At 39.9% G+C, this 23,031-nt stretch overlaps 1 protein-coding gene across 2 annotated transcripts in view; it reads right to left on the minus strand.

Moving 5' to 3' along the window:
* Positions 1–23,031, minus strand: part of KCNQ5 (potassium voltage-gated channel subfamily Q member 5) — a 280,375-nt gene that overhangs the window by 57,830 nt on the left and 199,514 nt on the right. For both annotated transcript variants that reach the window (XM_040060318.2, XM_040060317.2), the window contains exon 3: positions 10,052–10,178. In XM_040060318.2, coding sequence (XP_039916252.1) covers positions 10,052–10,178 — 127 coding nt within the window. The remainder of the gene's footprint in view (positions 1–10,051; positions 10,179–23,031) is intronic.

A 23,031-nucleotide genomic window follows, 5' to 3' on the forward strand; every position in this document is an offset into this window, starting at 1 on the left:
GCTGAGTTATTTAATACAGATGTCGAAGGCAGCAACCTGGGTCCCCTCAGTGTTGGCTGAAAGAGTTTCTACATCAGTTTTCTGAACTTCCCTTCAGAGCCAAAAACCTCTCCCTGATGCCTAAAAGCAGAACTTGCATTTCTAACCTATACAGCTATTTTGGATGTCTGCACATCGGTGAGTGCCTCTGGGACTCCTCTGTTTCTGTAAATACAGAGTTTATTCAGATTACATACAGAACCAGACATGTCCAGCCAGTCTTTACCCTCAGCTGCTTATCCCACCGCAATTTTGTGTGTGAGCAGCCCAAGAGGAGTACTGTGCCAGCAAGGAGGTTTATATAATTTGGAGAAACACTAGTGTGGGGCTACTTACACAGCCACACTTGAGACTTCCTGGTGTGGGAGATATGAAGAAAGAAATAGGGAGTTTCCTGTTCAGTGCTTTGTCAGAAAGGAAAAATCCCATACCTGCCATCACTCTTCCAAACCCAATAGGGGCAATCACAAAATGAGATCTTAAATACAGGTAGATTATGTCATTTTTTGTGAACAACCTTTCCACTCTGCCTTGACATTTCATCTGAATGAAACACCACTCTGCACTGTGGGGGGTGACACGAATAGGCTGAGCTGGCAGAGGGGAGCCCCAGGACTGAAAGAACTCTGCCTTTGCTGTGGCTGCTGCCCAGGTGGTCACATAAATGCATTGGGGCACCAGTACTGAGCAACTCAAGAGTAAAGTGAGTGGCTTCCTTTACACCATTTAGGAGCTCCATAGGTTGATGTAAAATGGATCTGATGGTCCACCTTCCTTGGATCTGGTATTGACAGAAATAATCAGCTGGTCACTAAAGAACAAAGCTCAATTTTGAGAGCTATCAGCACAGGCTTAAAGATAAAAAAATGCAATTTTTTTTTTTTTTTTTTTTTTTTTTTTTTTTTTTTTTTTTTTTTTTTTTTAATGGGAAACAACAGGTTATGGGTACCTGGTGCTTAAGTGCTAGGGATGGGAGGAAATTAAAATGTGCAGAACATGCCCAAATTGCCATCTAGAAATATGCAAATATTCTACTTAGCCATATTAAACTTGATATAGAAATACTGTAACTCTTACACAGTGGAACAATATTGTTTATGTTGTTCAACCTTCCTAACTACTGTATTTAACATAGCAGGTGTAAAAAGGAGGAATTAAAACCTGTATTTCTCTCTTATACAACAAGTCTTTCCTAATGTAGCAGTTGGAGTGTAACCATTTGAGGCATGATCATAAAATAGATATCTCCTGCAACTCCCACTGGGGTACTATGCCCCATCAGTCACTTCAGCAGCGCTGGTGGCAACATGCAGTTCTCTGAAGGGATGTAAAAGAATGGAAACATCTGTGGAGGCTTGCATTTCTTCAAGGTTTGAGATCACTAATGAGCTAGTGGCAAGGCTGGATGAAGTGGCAATCAGTTTGATGATATTGAGCGTAAAAGTGGGGCAAAGCTTATGTTTTACATTGTCAGCATTGACAGATAACAAATTAAAGCTGAGTAGATACCAGAGAACTGCACGTGAAGAAACAAACACTATCTCTAAAGCAATAAAAAATGTCTATATTTCTAAGCAACAATACAGTCAAGCAAAATGAAACTACTGCTCTTAGCCAACTGCACCAACAACCTTTTTCCTGGAGACTTCACTCACACAAGGGTGACCTGAAGAGAAATAAACTAGTTTTCAGCAAGGAGAGCAATAAAATCACAACATTCAGCAGTTATAAGAGAAATAGTTATAAACTAAAAGAAGCAAAGAAATGGAAATATGAAATAGCCTGCTCATATGCTGCAGGGTGAATGAAGAAGGAACTGTTATCTGTGCAAAAGAACTGGTGAAAGTGGACTTCATATAGGTAATCATGAATGAGGTAGTCTCCCACAATACAACATCTAGAGGTGTCTAGAGACTGGACATTAGGAGGTACTTATTTACAGAGTGGATTGTCAAACATGGGAAGAGGCTTCCTACAGAAGTGGTCAATACCTCTTGGATGTCAGTGTTTAGGAGGCTTTTGGACAATGTCCTTAATAACATGCTTAGACTTTTGGTCAACCTTGAACTAGTCAGGTAATTGGACTAGATGATCACTGTAGCTCTCTTCCAACTGAAATCTTCTTTCCTTTCCTTTCCTTTCCTTTCCTTTCCTTTCCTTTCCTTTCCTTTCCTTTTCCTTTCCTTTCCTTTCCTTTCCTTTCCTTTCCTTTCCTTTCCTTTCCTTTCCTTTCCTTTCCTTTCCTTTCCTTTCCTTTCCTTTCCTTTCCTTTTTCCTTTCCTTTCCTTTCCTTTCCTTTCCTTTCCTTTTTTTCCTTTCCTTTCCTTTCCTTTTTTTTCCTTTCCCTTTCCTTTCCTCTTTCCTTTCCTTTCCTTTCCTTTCCTTTCCTTTCCTTTCCTTTCCCTTTCCTTTCCCTCTCTATCATTTCTCAATATGTTTCGCATAATTGCTTTCAAATAATTCTGGTAGGATTCCTGCAGTAAATGCCAATGCAACTACTCCCACTTAGACCTCTTCAAGTGTTTTCATTGTGCTGACAGGGGTGAGGCTGGGACACGAATGAGAGAAAGCATGAATTTGATTGACTAAAGTGTGAGAGAGTCAATCATGGCTCAAACAGTCAGACTGACAGTTGTCTAAGTCTCACACCAAGATATTAGCATTCAAATTTATGGTAACCTGCTGACAGAGCACCCCCGGGTAATTATTGGCATATTAGTAAAATAGAAGACACACTGAGAGTGGCTTTTGAAGTAAAGTAAGGGGTATCACAGTCCTGAGAGAGGCTACATGAATGCCAAGAGCATTCATGTAATGAATTTAAGTAATGGGCAGCTGCAAAAGCCCCCAAATAGTGAACACCTAGTCTAATGGGATTGTTTTGGACCAATATGAAAACATTCCTAAGGTATCAAGATTTCTTCCTGGAAAGCATAATTTCACTGTTGCAAAAGCCTAACTTGTAGAAAGAAGGAATTCTTAAGAGAAGCTATAGGCAAGAGCTGACGATGATCTGAATGGGAGTTACAAAGAATATCACACATCAAAGCAGCTGATCTGCCAGCACAACATCTGGAAAGAAGCCAAGAAGAAAGCTCAGAATTTATTGCAGAGATCAGTTATGCTCTGACATGTTATTCACATCATTAAAAAATATAATTTTTTTTAGATGCCAAGACTGATAAAATTTGAAAAATAAACCATTTACTACTTCTGAGACTCCATACACTCAAAGTAGGCAGATAAGTGCATTTGGCACAATCCTGTCTAACTTCCACACCAGTGTTTATAACTACTTAATTTTGAATTGGCAAACTTATACATACTTATGGTATGTTGTCTATGGATATGATGGGAATTCAGCATAGTAAGTCAGGATATAAACATCAAATCAAGTAAAGGTAGATTATGAAAAAAAAGGTATTTGTCTAAGCAACTTCATATTCTGGATATCTCTAGTAGCAAGAAGTTTAAAAGCCAGTCCCTAAAAAGTGAGCAAAACTGAACATACAAAGAATATAAAACCAGAAAAGGTCAACTGCTGCTTGGTTTGTGAGTTGCTTCCCTCCTATCAAACATTATCCAGTCACACGCTACTAAACAGCATAGAATTGCTCACGACCCACACTTTTATATTGCATCATATTTTAAAACAGATAGCATTTAATCTACCCATTCTTCTTATTATATTATATTATCATCCTTTGATTATCATAATCCTTAAGCCTTTTTCATTACCGTTATGATTATAATGTATTTCTGAGATTCAAATATGAGAGAGAAATACTAATCTGAAAGATTGCTTAAATCCTATACAAATCTGGATGAGCAATGGGAACAGGGGAGCTTCATTATTTCTAAATAATTTGACTACGATATTTGACTTTGGGACACTGTGCTAACAAAAGGGAACTGGATTAGTAATTGCTAAACATTTCAGTGCAGGTACTGAGTTATATTAGTCTTGTTCAAAATGGATAATTACTTCATGCTTAAGAAAATATCTTTTATAGCCTTCTAATGCAGGAATTCTATTATTACAAATAAATTCTTTTTAATAAAATGTCACTGACTTTTAACAGCCTTTCTATCACGACTCTGTCTCTTTAGTGTTCATGTCCCAGGTTGCCCAGTTCATGGTAGGGGCTCATCTACTCTATGTCAGAAACACAACAGCAGCACTAGTGTAAGATCAAAAAACCACAGCATGAACAAACACAGGCTGCTGGATTCTCTAGCTCATGCCAGAAAGAAACATCAGTGTGAAATGCATTGTACCAAACTAGATTTCCTTTGAATAGCAGATGTACAGCCTCTAGAAAGAGGAGATCAGAGCCTGATGTCTTTAATCCCAGCATACGTTACCTTACTCAGCAGCAAGGTTAGTAGGCAGCAAAAGTAAGTGTGAAAGGATAAGGCCCATAGATTATTTTTCTACACATTTCTAAAAACCGCATTGCCAGAACTGTCAAACATGAAGATATGCCACTAAGTATTAGTTTAAAAAACCTACATAATTTGGGACCAATCTAGCCTAAAGAACACCTCTGTTCATGGCAGAGATATATGGCTGCTGAAATCATCTGAGGAAATTTTGATTTGAAACCTAAATACTACTACTACTACTACTGCTATTGCTAGTATCAGAGTATTTTCTGGAGTGAAGTGGGCAGGGTGTGTATGAGATGAGTTCAAGTTCAGCTGGCAGAAGATTCCCAAATTGGTTTTTTTCTGGGATTTATAATGAAATGTGATGTGAGATATGTCTTCTTGGTCAAGGATATACTTAATTACAGACCATCTCTGGGTTATTTAGAGTTCAAATTACACTGGAAAGGGGCTGTTTATATTGTTTATCATGAGCAGCAGATTTACCATCTGTCTGTATTTAAACTATATAATGTGTCTAAATACCAAGGTGACAGACACATAATGTGTCATTACACAAATCTATTGAAATAATTCAAATTAAATGTCCAGAAGATCTTGTAACACACTAGATATGGATTTGTTTATAAAGGTTTGACAAAAGTTCCACATGATGGTTCATTACCACTCTAATTATTGAAAAATAGATCCAGTAATAGGCAACAGTCGCTGCTATTACTTAGTGCTCTGAAACAAGGTTTGCCAGCCATGAAGTTCAAGGGCCTGATTACAGATAATGGACTTAAGCTTCCTGTTGGGAATTTGCTCATTCTGCAGCCTCAACAGAATTTGAACTTTTGACATTTCCATCATGTTGTAGCTTGACTAGAGGTAAAATAGAAGCAGCTGTGGTGAAACTGCTAATGGACTAACTGAAATATATGAAATCTTTCACTCGGCTGGACCACCAGGACATGTAGTTTCCCTGGAAAAATGTAATATTACTAGAAGTAGGCTCAAAGTTAAAGTGAAAAAAATTCTATAAGAAAAGTTTCCACTCCTGACTTTAAATTGAATAAAGTTTAGACACTAGAGTCAGCAATGTGCTCTGGCACCCAGGAGAGCCAACCCTGTCCTGGGTACATCAGGCACAGCATCACCAGCCAGGCAAGGGAGGGGATTGTCCCCTCTGCTCTGCACTGGGGCAGCCTCACCTCGAGTGCTGGGGGCAGTTTCGGTACCACAGTGTAAGAAGGACATTGAACTGTTAGAGAGTGTCCAAAGGAGGGCAATGAAGATGGTGAAGGCCCTTGAGGGGAAGCTGTGTGAGGAGCAGCTGAGGGCACTGGGTCTGTTCAGCCTGGAGGAGACTGAGGTGAAACATCACTGCAGTTACAACTTCCTTATGAGGGGAAGAGGAGGGGCAGGCACTGATCTCTTCTCTCCAAGCAAACAGAACCCAAGGGAATGGCCTGAAGTTGTGGCAGGGAGGTTTAGGCTGGATATCAGGAAAAGATTCTTCACCCAGAGGGTGGCTGGGCACTGGAACAGGCTCCCCAGGGAAGGGGTCACAGCACCAGCCTGACAGGATCCAAGAAGTGTTTGGACAATGCTCTCAGGCACATGGTGTCACTTGGGGGTGGTCCTGTGCTGGGCCGGGAGTTGGACTTTGATGATCCCTGTGGACCATCTCAGGATATTTTATGATTCTATGTTTAAAATTCACTTGCTCTTGTTGGGCTTTCTCACATAGGAGTCCCAAAATCTCTTACAGAGTCAGTGGAGGGAAAGAAGTTCATCTGAAAGCTCAGTGGACTTCAGACATGCAGGTGAGGCCAGCAGGATCTTACTCTTCTGACCCAGAGTTTGTTGTTTATTATTCCTAAATATTTTTAAAGTATCCCAAGTGGAAGCTGCCCTCACACACTGAGATCTCACTGTGATGGTAAATCCTCTGATACACAAAGGATAATGGCCAGAAGTTTAATTTTGTCAGGTCACATGCCATCATCTGGGAGCCCATTGCCAAAGGAAGGACAATGGACTCTTCATTTATTTCAGTGTCCCAAAATGGCTTGACAGGGAGTGGATGCCATATATCTTCCCAGTTAACCTTGTCCTCTTTTTTGGGGGCGGATCTTCAGTGAGATAAGGCACAGGCATCAAGTTTTTCCTGGTTTGTGAGCATCCCTGATCTCCAGAGGCTCCAGAGAGCATTTAGAATGTGCATTGCTTGGATTGCAGCTCTTCTGAGCAATATGACACAGCAACACTGTCCTGCAGTGCCAACAGCCAAGCTTCAGAATGATACACCTGTGACATTTGAGATTTGCAGGGGGATATGCATATTTAAGCACCTTACAGGCATGTAAGGATGTGTTTATATTTGTACACAGCTCATATACAATCAGAGAAAATAAGGGATGTCAGGTAACATGGGACAAAACACAAAGCAAGGTTCACACAAAGCAAGGAACTACACTGTTCCCATTTTTACAGAAATAAATAAGGGTAAAAACTGTAAAATAATTTGGTAGAAGTAATTACTAACCTGGTAGCACACAACAATAATTGATGAACTAATTTGTCAGAGTAGTGACATTGTAGGCACATTAACATAAGCACAGAGCTTTGGCCCTGAATAAAACTTCTATGGTTATTAGGTTATAATGGAAAAAATAAAGGCTGTCTAAATGTGACCCTTAAGGCAATCCTCAAATTGGTTATTTCTAGCCCTAAGGCCATTGCTCTATGTGATTTTTGTTTAATCACAAAAAAAAAAAAAATCAGGGTAAAGATCTGCTGGAGATATATAGCGAATTTAATTAATAGTAAACAAACTAAGTCTTCTAAAATATTATTGTTCCACTGCAACAATAAACAGAAAGAATAATTGAATGGATGACTAAGTAAAAAATTAAAAGTAATAGGCCCAAACTGGCCATATACTCTTAAGGAGACCTTAGCACTGATTTCATTGAGCTCCCCCTGAGACCATCCTTTCTCCACGATGAATACATACAAGTACCTCAGCCTCTCCTCACAGGGCAATTGCTCCAGCACTGATCATCCTCATGGCTTCACTGAACTCACTCCAGTTTTTTAAAGGTCTTTCAGGTATGGTGTTGGAGGGGGAAAATGGGGTGCAGTATCTTGGATGTGGTCTAATGAGTGATGAGTAAAGGGAGATAATCATTGACTGACTGTGTTCTGGCCAACACAGCCTTCTGACCTTTCATGCTGCCTCACACTTTGCCATGACTGCAAGCCAAGGTGTCAGGCAAATAATTACTTTATGTAGTAAGAGCTGCAAGATGGCTTGGTTTTTCCTCAGAAGATCAAATCTGGAAAGATGCTGAACATCAGAAACTCCCTTCTGGGACACTAAAGCCCAGGAAAGGACTGAAGTCAATCAATAGAAGAAGAAACATGCAGAACAGTCAATGGCAAGAAATTCAAGTTATTGGTTTAGTTTCCAGAAGCTGCAGAACAAAGTTTCCTTTCCACCTAGCACAGGAAGACATCCACAAGCAATAGACTGTTTTCTACTCTTTAATTCTGCTAGCAAGTGATAGAGTTCCAAGTGGGACAGAAAAGATGCTTTTAAGGCCAGAGACTTCTTACATAAAAATAGATGAAACAAGAAGAGCAGGTGAATTTCAGAGAAAGGAGGAAATACCATAATTGAGTGAAATAAACCCACCCCCCAGGATGATCTGCACCGGAAGACCTGCCTGAAATACTTAATCAGCAGTAGGAGGGTAGATATGAGTAGTTGTAAGGAAAGCACGGAAATCTATACAATCTCCCTGTGAATCATAGAATTATTAAGTTTGGAAAGGACCTTTAAGATCATTGAGTCAAACTGTTAACACGGCACTGGCAAGTCAACCCCTGAACTACATCCCTAGGCACCACATCTACATCTTTTAAATATGCAGAATTTTGTAAAAGGAAGAAATCCTGCATTCCGTTTTGCTGAGAATTAACACCTGATTGAAGTTAATCACTGGTATAAAACTTGCCAGTTGAGTGGAGACAGGACAGGGAGGAGACACAAAAGCCGAATCAAGCAAACTGCTAGTGTTTCTATACAATGGCATTTGGAAGAGTAGCAAAACCCTGAGTAGTCAAATGGTTCTAGTAACTTCAAAATCTTTAAAGGTGATTTTAGTAGTATTTTTTGTCTATTTTTTGCTGTAGTAAGTTAATTTTGCTAAATTAACAGTGGTATTTTCTTATGATTGTGTCCTGACAAAACCTAGCTACTGCAAAATTTCAAGTGCACCATAAAATCTTGGAATAATGGTGAGTCCAGTTAAGGAGCGTAGCCGTGTTTTGTGATTTCCACTTTCTACTAGGCATGGAAATCCTGGGGCAAGTGTGTGACCTGGCAATGTACTTACCCACCTCCCCTGCTGCCCAAACAGAACAAATGCCAGTGCTGATACTTGCTCTTCTCCCCCAGTTTCATAAAATAGCATAGATGGGGTGTTTTTTTTCTGAGGGGGAGACAATCTAGGGTGTCTTCCTAGATGCTCATGCAACTTCCTCCATTGCAGGAGTGGCTTAGTGGGAGAAAGTGTGGATTTACCAGGGAATGAGGTGGAAGGAAAAAAAACTTGCTCTACACATTAGCCCGAACTACTGGTCTACTAATTCTGCTTTGCCATGCCAAGGAACACTGTGTAACTCTTGTTTAGACCAGGATGGCATTCATCTACTGCTTACACTGAAACCCGTGTGTTTCATGGCTGTAGGCAAATGACTCCATTTACCAGCTGTTGTAGAGATGTATGGAAGAACTTATTGCCTGCCCCAGTTGATCCATAACTTGTAGTCAGAGAAAATTAAAGGCTGGAGAGAGGAAGGAAGTTGAGAGAGAAGTTGGGATATTGATATCCTGAAGTTTCAGAGATGATCTATAAAAAGCATTTTCTCCCAACCATTAGAAAAGTAAGAAATTATCACATGAGTTTGATCTTTGATTTCTGCTTTCATTGGGAAACTGTTTACCTGCAGATCCCTTTTCAAAATAGGGTTTTGACTGGTCATGTCACAGACAAATTCTAGAGTGAAGAAGGGAAGGAATAGTGTCTTGAAATAGATGTAGAAGAAATAATGAAGATACTTTATCCCATACTAGTCTCACTGCAGAGCTGTTATGTAGACTGTCATGCAGAGAACAGCAAAACAGGAAGCAGCAGTGTTGTCAGAAGATGTCTCTAGGGAGGTTTTCAAACTTCTTGCAGTGCCTGATCACAGAGGTTAAAGAAGGACATGATATGTATACATATGTATGTGGCATCTATGCATGTATGCACAAGGCATGTAGTGTGTCCATTCAAAGCATACGTCTCTGATTTTCAATTAGATCCCTCATTTGCCCTATACACAGGCCAGATGTATGGTATTCACAGGAAATGTCTTCTGGAGAATATAAGAAATGTGGACTGACTGTTTTTTTAGTGATCTCACTATTTATAGCTAAAGAAATCCTGGGCAGGTGAGATTTGATACACAGTTATCCTGGACTTACAGCTGGTTGCTGTAAACAGAGTCTGATTCCAATAGTTTTCATTCAGAAACAAAACAGGAGAGGGAAGGTATTTATCTTAAAATAAACTAGAGCTGGGACACTCACCTATTACACAGAATGGTTTCCTTGCAAAGCGCAGTCTTCCTTGCCATCCTCGGTATCGACAACAGCACCCAGCAGACCAGATACGAATAATAAATTCCAAACCAAAGACAACAATCATGACAAATTCCTAGAAATGGCAAATAAGAAAAATGCCTGTTACAGATAACCAACACGTAAACATCAAGAAACTTTTCTCTGCTGTTTGTGTCTAACAATCCACCTTGATCATCTGAATATCCCAAGCCAAATTTGGTTCCTGCTCCCCAGGACAATTACACACCTAAAAGCAGCACACAGTTCCCAGAGCTTCACAGTGAAAAGTCTGAGCCTAACCTGAATAACATTAGGTATCAGCTAAGACTGGCTACTAAATATGAAGCACTGAAGAACTGAATAATACACAAAAATATCAGAGCAAAATACTTAGATTTTGTATATTGAGCATCAAAGCACAAGTAATTTATACAGCTAGGGGAAAATGTTCAACATCCACTACCATACAATTAGTTCTTAGTTTAAAGGTTAAAAGTTTTCAGAGATACATTGTCATTGTTGCAATATATAGGTGAAATAACTGAGATTATGAATTTGGGAAATCAATCTGTTTCCAGCAGTAGGTTAAGGTACATGCAAGTGTAATTACATACAATGGGTATGTAATTGCAAGGCAATAAATGAATGCCCCACCCTAGGCATAAGTCTCCCTGGACAACCAGTGAATTAAAGCATTTAGAAATTTTGCCTTGCTTGTTTGGCCTGCTTTTCTTTCACACTGGAACTTTCTTTAGTACTGCCTATTTTAAAAACATCAACATGTATTTATGCAATTTTTATTCTAAGAAAATTTTCATTACAGCAGTGAGGTCAACGGAGCTGCAATAATAGAGCTTAGAGCACAATTCAGCTCCATACACTAAGGAGATCTGCAGCTCAATAGTATGGAGTCATGTAGTATATACACACTTCATGGAATTAAAAACTCTTCTGGAATACCATCACAAAGTCATGTGTTTTGTAATGACAAAATAAAAATCTGTGTGTTCACAAAAGGAGAAAAGTATTGATGGAGTTTCTTAAACAGCCCATCAAGAGGAAAAGGATGGAAGTTGTGTTTTATTTGGCAGCCCAATGTATTTCTGTGTCCAGAAGTAAGTTGTTCCTTGTCAGCCAATTAATTTGTTATTCCTGCAGGATGAGGACTAGTATGGTACCAGTAAGAAAGCACTGCAAATGAATTAAATAAAAGAATATTTGCAAGCCTGGGGTTGATACAATATTGACTTTTCCCCAATAAATATTTTGCATGCTTTTAAACTGTGAGACCCTACAACTCTACAAGCCAATGTGTCAACTCAGGCATTAATTTGCCTGAACAAATGGCATTATTAATGTTGTGCTATGTAATGGTTCTTTACTAGATTATGATTAGTGGCAGTCCATTGAAACATTGTGGACTTAATTGCTTTTGCTGTCATAGAGCAGTTTGAAAACACAGTATTCCTTCATAAGACATGTCAACTTGTGTAGCTACATTACATTGAGAGCACTTTTAGAGCCTTCTTCATTGTAAATCCCATAGCGAATGCCAAAGTCACAAAAGTAGAACAAGATCCCTCTGCTAAAACGTGGCTGAAGAGAATGCCACATTTTTTATTAGAAAAGAACACATGGAAAAATAAGTGTGATTGTTTAAGCTTTTCTTTTTATTCCAATACAACTTCAATTTAATTCCATGGGCAGTGTTATTGCACAACTTCAGAAAGGATTATGTACAAAACTGAAAAAGTTCCCCATATAGTAACAATAATTCCTAATAGTTGGCTATCCTGCGGTACATTTCCTTGTAGGAAACTCTGTGTAGGCCAAGAATGAAATGGACAGGAAGCCAACTGGAAAAAAGGAAGAATATGTATTTTAGTTATTTAACTACCACTTTTATAGTGGTAGTTAAATCATGAATTGTCAAATCTGGTTTACACATTGTTAGATGATGCCTCTGAATTTATGAGGGTTGATGGCAGGCATCCAGGCCATCTGACATCTGATTCTCCTGAAGAAGTTTATTCTTTGGGATAGGGAAAGAGATATTGAAGGAAAGGAGGTCTGAGAAGCATGAAAAATTCTTTGTTTCTAATAAAACCTGTTAAAACTTAATCACATTTCATTGGACTAAAGTTTGTTGTTTCCCTGGAAAACATATGGTGTGTACAGATGTGCAATAGGTTTTGTAAGTACAGTGAAATTGTCCCAGGCATCTTGCAGAAGCTGATCCACACACGCAGGAGAGTGTCCTCTCCTGTACTCTAGACCCTGGCAGGGCCTCTGATGGGGAACTGGCAAGGACGGAAAGTACTCAACGATCCTGGAAGGACTAATCCAGCTTCAAGTCAGTTCAAATAGTATCACAAAACTGCTCGTAGGAGTTGGAAAGAGCTAATCTTTTGGAAAGTTTACTCCTCTGGTTCATACCCAGTGCTATGCAGTCTTGTATTTATCACCTGTACTATTGTTAGCCATTAGGTGCTATGCTTGCTCAGTGAGACAAAGATGAGAATCACAGAATTTTTAGGTTGGAAGAGACCTTCAAGATCATCGAGTCCAACCCATCTCTAATACCTCAACTAGACCATGACACCAAGTGCCACATCCAGTCTTTTTTTAAACACATCTAAGGATGGTGACTCCACCACCTCCCCAGGCAAGCCATTCCAGTACTTTATCACTCTTTCAGTGAAAATCTTTTTCCTAATATCCAGACTATATCTCCCTTGTCGCAGCTTGAGACTGTGTCCTCTTGTTCTGTCTGTTGTTGCCTGAAGAAAGAGAACAACCCCCAGCTGACCACAGCCACCCTTCAGGAAGCTGTAGAGAGTGATAAGGTCACCTCTGAGTCTCCTTTTCTCCAGGCTAAACAACCCCAGTTCCCTCAGTCATTCCTCACAGGGTTTGTGCTCCAAGCCCCTCACCAGCCTCGTTGCCTCCTCTGGATGCGCTCAAACATGTATGTTGGAGTCCAAAGCATTCCTTTGGTTGCCCTGGAGGGTCAGGGACCTGGGCAGAGGGGTCTGGGACCCCAGCCCAGAGCTCAAAGAGACACTGGCTTTAATCTCAGTCTATGGGAAAAACTTCCTACACTGAGAAAAAGTTTACAGGCCACAAGAGTGTGAAAAATAGTAGTTTAGCTTATCACAGGGTGAAAAAATAATAATTTTAGATTCCTAGCATTGAAGTAAATGAAGACAAGATGGAGAATCTGGGGCGTTGCCTCCTTCTTCTTCTCCTTCTCCTTCCCTCACTCCATTGCTGCATTGACGTGGCACAAAGTAGTTAGTGAGGATTAGGTCAAAGTAAAGATGACCTTTTTAGTAATATTGATAGACATTAGTAAAAAATAGTAAATAAGAAATATGTAGCAATTAGTATAAAAAATAGGGACAACCCAGCTCGGGGGGAGACGTGAGGAGTCCATGCAGCTGCGAACACCTTGTCGGACTCTGAGAAAATTGTAAAATAAGAAAAAATAAACGAAGTATGCAACCTTAAAAAATCTAAACATGAAAACTCCGTCGCTTCCTTCAGCTTAGCTTAGAGCTGTGCAAGAGAGCAAAAGACCCTGAAACTACCAAAAAAACAAAGAAAGCCCCCAACAAATGTCCTTCCCAAACTGAGGGGCCCAGAACTGGAGGAAACAATACTCGAGGTGTGGCCTCACCAGTGCAGAGTACAGGGGAAGAATGACCTCCCTGCTCCTTCTGGCCACACCATTCCTGATCCAGGCCAGGATGCCATTGGCCCTCCTGGCCACCTGGGCACACTGCTCGCTCATGTTCAGCTGCTGGCACCAGCACCCCCAGGTCCCTTTCCTCCTGGGCACTGTCCAGCCACACCGTCCCCAGCCTATAACGCTGCAGGGGGTTATTGTGGCCAAAGTGCAGGACTCGGCACTTGGACTTATTAAACTTCATCTTGTTAGACTCTGCCCATCTGTCCAACCATTCCAGGTCTTTCTGCAAAGCCCTTTGTCCTTCCAACAGGCTGACACACGCTCCCAGCTTAGTGTCATCTGCAAATTACTAATGAAAGACTCCATGCCTTCATCCATGTCATCAATAAAAACATTGAACAGAGCTGGCCCCAGCACAGACCCTGAGGGACACCACTGGTGAGTGGCCACCAGCTGGACGCAGCACTGTTCACCACCACTCTCTGGGCCCGGCCATCCAGCCAGTTCCTAATCAGCCAAGAGTGCTCCTGTCCAAGCCACGGGCTGCCAGATTATCTAGAGAAAAGTTATTGTGCACTGAAAGCATGTGCTGAGAGTCTGTGTGCAACATTGTGCCTTTGTGTGCTAGACATAGAAATCATATTTGTTTCTCACAGACAAACACATACACTGAAAAGTGAAACTTCTTGGAGATACATCGATTTTGGGAGAGAAAAAGAGCAAAAAACATTTTCTCAAATTATCTTTTTTTGGTGGGTGGGTTAAGAGTATCAGATTTTTCTCAAGGAAACAGTGTGAAATATCTCTGTTCATTCCTTGAGGAAAAGTTACCATTTTTAGAACCATTACAAATTTATGCATGGTTACATCATCTCAAAATTAATTAAGGTTTCTACTACTTAAACAACTTTTTTCTACCACTTAAACAATAAAACAGCTGCAGTTATATTGGGCTCTAATACTGTGCACCGGGATGCTAAAAGAACTGCCGCTTTAAAAAATGTTATATATGATTTTCTTCCACCCATAACTAGTTTCTGAAGATTTTAAAGTATGCTAAAAGTTTTAATAAAAGACACTGAAGAAAATGTAGATAGGGTTTCACACTTATTTTTGCACTTACTGAAATAGTGGTTTGATCTTTATATCCTAATGACTCCTACTTCCTCAAAGATGATTTTGAAGGGAATAAATATAAAATATAATAAAGTCTAAAGGGAAAAGATTTTCCAAAGAACCATAATTCATTGAAACAGAACTCTTCATAGTAGTGCTCACAACAGCTTTGTTTTATTTTGGATTGGTTCAGGGCAACACCACAGAGAGACAAAGGATTCCACACTATGTAAAAGAGTAATGTTTTAGTGTTCAGGGCACTCAGTCAAAATATTAAAGCAAATCTCTGTCAGGGTTAATACAGGCTGGGGAATGACTTTTTTTTTCTTATGGCAGCTGTAAAATTACAAGGTTCTTGGTCTTCCATGGGCAAAAATTGGAAGGATGCATCCCAAACAAGATCAGGATTTTAATTTCTTTATATTTCATTTGGAAGGCTTATTGCTAACTTAAGCATAAATCGCTTTGAAATAACTTGGATTTATTTATTTCCTTAGCAATTGAAACAAAAGATCAGAACATAATTGGAAAAGCATGTGATGGAATAAATCATTAGACTTCGTGCTTTGCAGACTTGTAGACTGAAGAAATTATGCATTCCAAGTATCTCTGTCCTATATATAATATAATGGAATGTCATTAATTTTGAATTACTTATGAGAGTGAGAAACAACATTTACATCAGAATGGGACAATCCAGCACTGTTTATAAATCTAGCCCTCTTCAAAATTAGGCAGGGCTGTATTTGAACTGATGAGCAAGTTAAGATTTTTAGAAACCTAACCCTTCCCTTCCTAGGTAGAGCAGAAGTGCCTTTGCCATTTTTTGCTTTTTCCCTATCTTCTTGTCCTTTTCCAATCACAACTGCATTTGGCCTTACACCAGAATTACCACAATCTGTCACTTTTCTGGCTGTTCAAGCTCACAATTAGCACCTCCCAGTAACTGCTAGACAGTGGAAAGTTTTTCATCCTTCTCAAAGTGCAGCTCATTCAAACTGATGAGCTTTTTCTCCTGAAATGCTTCTGCACATGCAGCTCCAGTTGTCACGGGGAACCATGCACATGGAAGAGAAGCAAGGCTGACACACTTGGGCTGACAAGGTTCTGTTGCTTTTGGCTAGCAGTGTACTGAGGACTTTTACATCTGTGTGTGCCTAGGTTGTTACACCACTGGAACAAAAAGGGTCACACAAATGGCAGGAAATGAAAATAAGAGGTCATACAGAGCAAGGTTTCCGTTAATAAAAGGTCCTGGGGGACTCTGATCAACAGGGTTGGTGATTAAGTAAATCAAGCATATTTTGTCCAATCCAGCAGCTTCTCCCCCTTTTTTTCCTCCTATCCAATTAGGATACATGATTTGTTGGAATTGTTTGCATTAATATGCTTCTCAGACAGTTTTTAATGATAAGGTTTTCCCTAAGCATAACATTTTAATGGCAAAAAAGAAGTTCATATAGTAGCTTTCCACTCTTTGGCTTAACTGCCTATTAAAACTGAAAATAATTTGCTGATGGTGAATCAGGTGCCTTCACTGTAGACTCTAACTTTGGGGAATTAGAACCATTTTTTCAATAAGAAAATGACCAAAGTTGAACACTCTGTGCTGATCTAGGATGCTTCTGGTTATTTTGCAATGTGTAAAGGAGCTGAGGCTTGGACATAAGAAATCCACCCAAAAGACAATATCTCTGCTCTTACTTTAATTATATTTCTTGTATGGTAATGGTATTTTTAATTATTCTAAAGGCTAATGAAGTAGCACAACAGAGCGGCAGACTGATGTGAGGAGCTGCCTGGCTTGAGCTCATAGGAGAACTGTGTTTACAACTGACATTATCAGAAGTTGGATAAATGGACAAGAACGGACCAAATGAATCCTCTGACATAAGCTTTAGTATGGCCACAACGGTTTCCCTTCTGAAGATGACATCACTGCAGTGTAGCCGCACTGTAGATCCTCATCTGGTGTAAATCAGTGACCCTCACGACACTAACACAACAGCAGAACACAAGGAACAACGTAATCTGATACTGCTTGGGATATGTCCCCTCTTCCCTAAAATCTCATAAACAGGCAAGTCCAGTGTTTCCAAATCATTTTGAAAGGAGGGAGAATAAACATGTTCTCATACTTTAATTTATGGCTGACTGGTTTAAGTATGTCACCAGCTGCTGAAATATCTTTATGGTGACACATGAATACTTGATACTATCCAAATAGCAATGCTTTATTACTCATAGTCAAAGAGTAGAAGATTGTTTCACCATTCAATTAAAGCAAGAACAGAACACCTCAGCTTATCAACATCTGTCTCTAAAGCCAACCCCTCCCCCCTGCACACACACCTTCTGATTCCAGGTACTAAGCTCTAAAGCTGGGCTGTACACTTTAAAGATATGCCATTGGGATGTGAGGGGAAGCACAGTACTGCTCTGTCTCAATGAAATGTGACAAAAGTCTGGGCTTTAAATAGTTATGATGCAGAAGCTGGTGTAGGACTACAGGAAATTGTGTTATACTGGCCATTTTCCAGATTAACACAAGCAGGTAAGAATATGTGCATGCTTTGTAGTTTAAAATAATAGTAAATTTGAACACATTTGTGTTATTCCTGTTTCAGTGCTAAGAAGGGGAGATCTTTGGTCTAAACAGCTAACAAGCATTTCTACGTGTGCATACATACACTTAAGGAACTAATGTTTTAATTCTTTCCAACTGCAGTTGAACAGAGGGAGAGACAGCCATAAATCTGAAAACATAACCCAGAATAGAACGTATTAGCGGCATATAAATCACAACCAGAGACACCACTTCAGCTCCCAGGGCAATACACAATAAGCATGAAGTGAAAGTTATGCACCTTTTTATCATTTATCAGTTTTATAATGGATGTAAAAGTGTACTTTTAGTGCACTTGATTTTCCATATTATGATCAAGAATTTCATGTAGATTCTACATTAAAAAGAGGATTATTGAGAAATCAGTTTTGTGCCTTTTACTCAAATAGACAGCTACAAATCTATTGATATAATATTAAAATCTCAGTTATATGCTTAGTCCACATGTTATATATATGACTTCTGCTATCCAACTCCCTTTTAGCTTTTAGTGTTTATACCTGACATGGGACCCATCAGTCATGCTTCTTCTTTATTACTTTACAAAAGAAAAAAAATCTGTGATTTTTAATTTCAAATAAAACCAGTTTTGACTCAGATAGTACAACCCAACAGCAGAACTACAGAGATGCCATTTATTTATGTTTTTCATAATCTCCTAAAAAGACAAATTTTACCAAATCAGACATAATGTATGATTCCTACCACTGAAACTGCGCTAACCTTCCTCAGCATCCTCTGCCTCCCCAGACCAGCAGACTCACTTCATGTCACCGTCATGGGCCAGCTGCTGAGGACCTGCTGGTGACAGAGGAACAAGTGCCACGGGGCTGTACTGGCCATCATGGTTACTGCAATCACATGTGGGCGATTTGCAATTTGTACATGTGGGCAAACTGATCCCAAAGCTCCTTCTGGTGGACATGGTTCTTCTAGGGACACTGATGATCACCGAATACCTTCTTTCAAACTGGAAAGAGGGCAATGTGAAAGACTGACCTCTCCACATCTATCCTGCTCTTGCCCAGAAATTTCATCACCTTTAAACACTCACTGATTTGTACTGTACCATTTGGTTATGTGTCAGGTACAACTACACATCCAAGAGAATTCCTTAAAGGAGATGATAACATAAAAGTCACATTATAGAATAGTTTTCTCCTTTTCAAAATTTTTTTACCCTTCTCTGTGCTTGTTCAGATTTTCTTTCTCTTTAATGAGATATCAGAGGTAAATGGTCTAATTTTTGTTTTAAATCTATCCTTGTATTGAAAACAAAGAAGCTCTGTACAGCTGTACCCAGGCCTTTACACTTCCTCTGTGATTTCTTCATGCATTTTTTTCTGCTGTAGTCACATTTCTGATTTCACACTAGAGGCAGAGGTTCAGAGCATGTCTCTGTACACAGATCCAAAATTTTCCTTTTGAAGTGTTTGTGAAGAATTTTGTATCTTTTCTGTGTCCAAAACAAGTGTAGAATGGGCATCAGAACTCTAAATCCTTTTATGCCCTGGCATCTGTATTGATTTTGTGTTGATGCAAGGGGTTTAGGCTATTGTTATGGCTGATCACGTGCATGTGAATTAACATCTGACATGCTGTGCTGCGGAGTACGACAGCATGTTCATTCTTTTATTCTTTGGCCTTAGCATGTTTGGAGTTGTTAAATGCTGGAGAGTCTGCAAAGGATATATGCAGTGTTCTTTTTAAATTATTTCTTGCAATTTTCCAATTGTCAGAGCTTATTAAAAGAGCTTCCCTGGGTGTTCATCTATGCATGTTTTAACCACCGGGAGACCTAAGTGCATCTCAGTCGATATATACTGAAATGTTGCCAGCACCAAAAATTTTCAGGAAACAACTTTAAGAAAGTGTTTTCAGAGAGTTTGCAACTTTTTGCAAACTGGTCTTGGTAGGCACTCAACCCAATCAGCCAAAATCCTGTTCAGGCATTTAGTTTCTCAAAAATATCAGCTCACCAAATATTTCTGCTACTTGGACAAGTATTTGGTCACAATATTTTTATTCAGTTCCTTAAGTTCTGTGAAAAAGTTGACTTGGTTCCCCTTTTTTAGTCAAATAATTGGATTTTGAGAGCCAATATACCAAGTCTTGTGTTTCACATATCATGCCATCATGCCATTCATTCACTGAGTCTTTTGCAGTTTTTCCTATTACATTTTTCCAGGCTTATGGATTTTTGTTGTTGGAAAAAGAAAACATATATATATATATATTTGTGAGCCATACATTTCCTGTGATCATATCTTCATATGGTACAATTAGCCAATTCCTGTCTGGTTCAGATATGATACCAAAGTTATTATTATTGTCCTGACCATGACATACACCCTTTCCATAGGTACTTCATGGAAGTCTAAAAGTTTAAAATGGCCAATACTTATTTTGCTAATTCACCTTTGTAACCCGCCCACAACTCAGGGTCCTCTCGACTGAATTTAGTTCCGCTGTGTCTCTGTATTTACCATCACCTTCACTTTGGGTGGATTTTTTCATTATGTCTACTCTTGATTCTTATAGATTTGTTTGGTTTTGCCTGTATTTCAATACTTATTTCACAGAATCATAAAACCATAGAACAAGCTGAGTCAGAAGGGACCCACAAGGACCACTGAGTCCAACTCTTGGCCCTGCACATGACCATCCCCAAGAATCACACCATGTGCCTGAGAGCATTGTCCAAGCACTTCTTGAACCCTGTCAGGCTGGTGCTGTCCCCACTTCCCTGGGGAGCCTTTTCAGTGCTCAACCACCCTCTGGGTGAAGAAACTTTTTCTAATCCTAAACCTCCACTGATACAGTTTCCTTCAGGCCATTCCCTTGGGTCCTGTCACTGGTCACCACAGAGAAGAGATCAGTGCCTGCCTCTCCTCTTCCCCTCATGAGGAAGTTGTAACTGCAGTGATGTTTCACCTCAGTCTTCTCCAGGCTGAACAGACCCAGTGCCCTCAGCCACTCCTGTATTACTTCCCCCCAAGGGCCTTCACCATCTTCATTGCCCTCCTTTGGACACTCTCTAACAGTTCAATGTCTTTCTTACACTGTGGTTCCAAAACCTGCCCCCAGCACTCGAGGCAAGGCTGCCCCAGTGCAGAGCAGAGGGGACAATCCCCTCCCTTGCCTGGCTGGTGATGCTGTGCCTGATGTACCCCAGGGCTGGCTCTCCTGGCTGCCAGGGCACTGCTGATTCATGTTCAACTTGCCACTGACCAGGCCCCTTTCCATGGCACTGCTTTCCAGCTTCTCATTCCCCAGTCTGTTCATACATCCAGAGGTGCCCATCCTAGGTGCAGAATCCGGCACTTTCCCTCACTGAACTTCATGTGATTGGTGATTGCCCAGCCCTTGGATTTGTCAAACTCTCTCTGCAGGGCCTCCCCGACTTTAAGGGAGTCAGCAGCTCCTCCCAGTTTTGCATCATCTGCTAATTTGCTCGGTATCCTTTTCCAGTCCTCCAAGTCCTTTACGAAGATGTTGAAAAGCACAGGGCTGGTGATGGAGCCCTGTGAGACTCCACAAGTGACAGGTCACCAGTCTGATGTTACCCCATTCGCTACAACCCTTAGTGCCCAACTCTGAGCCAGTTGCTCACTCATCCCATGATGTGTTTATCCAGCTGTGAGCTGGACATTTGCTTGAATTCACAGCTTTTAAACTGAATCTTGTGAACAGATTTCTCCTGTCGCTCGAGGAAAGTTCACATTTTGACTGCAGCAAGCTGTGTCTTCATGTGTTTTGTCATGTCTCTGTCAAGAGAGAGAGTGGTTTTCAGCTTTTCTGTTACTCAGATGCAGGATTTTCCCTTGGTTTCCAAACAGCTTTCATATCACTCATGTGCTGCCTTCTTCACCACTCTTTTCCTTTTGACATTTAATGTAGAATTTTTTCCTTACATGTTATTTTTAACCATGTACTTTGGCTTTCCTTTGGACACATATTCTGCATTTCCGTTTGACAAATCAAGATTTCCCTGACAAAGGTCAGATCTGAATTTCTGATAGAGAGTTTGATATCTATCCATTTTTACTGCTGCAATATAAACTATTTTCTGCCTGTTTTAATGAGGTAGCTCTTGATCTCCATATCAAACTCTGGTATGAAGCCAATAAAATTCAATACTGCAGGCTCTAGCATAAACTATTACAAATCTACATCTGCAGAAAATATTACATTATTCCTTGGAGGTGATTTCCCATGCTACCTTGTTATCACTTTAAATGATAAAACAAGAAAGAAGACATGCCATGGGAAGAGCAGTTGTGTAAGGAATGTTGCTTACTTGTCCTTAAAGGAAGTCCAGGACAGCTAGTTTGGCTTTTTAGCACAATGTGTTGAGCAACCTAAAAGGAGGTATGCTTTCCCCTCCTCAAAGAATTATATCTTTATTAATCTGAAGCCGGCCACCCCACCGCTGACATCTAATCCTCCCTCTTTTCCATTCTTAATCTCAAAATCGTCCTAGAGATCCTGTGTTCTCCCGAGAAAGTGGCCTCTTGAAAGGCTGGCTAAAAGGCTCTTTTAATATATTTGCCACCTTTGAATATTAACTATCTTTGTTTTAGGAAACAAGGGGAACCAGAAACAGATTGTTCTCAGTACCAGTATCTTCTCTCCTGAATCTCTGCATATAGCCATACAATGTCAACAAGATGGGCTAAGTAACAGCTCTTCTACAGGAACTGATAACAATAGGATAAATTGGTGTAATGTACCTATTTAGAAATTCAGTGCTGGCTATCTGTAATGACTACAGGTTAGTCATTTTAATATTAAGATTGCACTGGGTCATGAACTTGTTACATTTATCACTGCTTCTGGTTTTGCTATTTCCATTCATCCTTCTTCACTGCACATTACCACCCATTTCTCTATACATGCCCTTACCATTCAGAGGAATAGAAAAAAATTTTGTGGATGGCATTTCATCCAGCAGCCACTGACTTGTGGGAACTCCAGTGATCCTAACATTGCACATGCAATGCAGATTTCTTGTTAAACACAACTGATTGGTAGTTCTGCATTGGCGGTGACAAAATCTCTTTTCCCTTCTACTGCATTTGCTGCCGAATGCTGTAGCACTTGAGGCAACTGTTCATAGTTATCCTATCTTCTTCAAGTGATTCAGTTATGAGATTGTTTTTTCCCTGATTGAAAATCACATATGCAGTTTTAAGTATCCTTACTTAAAACCCATTTAAGCTTTCCCAGCAGAACCTAATATATTGCAATTTTAATTACAGTAGAAAAATGATTATGTTCAACGTGTGAGTTTCAATCTTTTCTTTACAAAGGTGATTTCTGTTTAGTACAGAAGAATAAAAGAAAAGAAAGGACAAAACATTGCTAACAATATAATCAGTCTCAGAACCATATCAATAATAGGCTTATGCCAGGATTGAGACATCTTCATTCTCTGATCTGTTGAAGCGTACTTATCACCCTCAGCATTGTTGACAATATATAGATACCTTCTGCTGACAACATATAGATATC

Source organism: Hirundo rustica, chromosome 3 (assembly GCF_015227805.2).
Source record: "Hirundo rustica isolate bHirRus1 chromosome 3, bHirRus1.pri.v3, whole genome shotgun sequence".
NCBI lineage: Eukaryota > Metazoa > Chordata > Aves > Passeriformes > Hirundinidae > Hirundo > Hirundo rustica.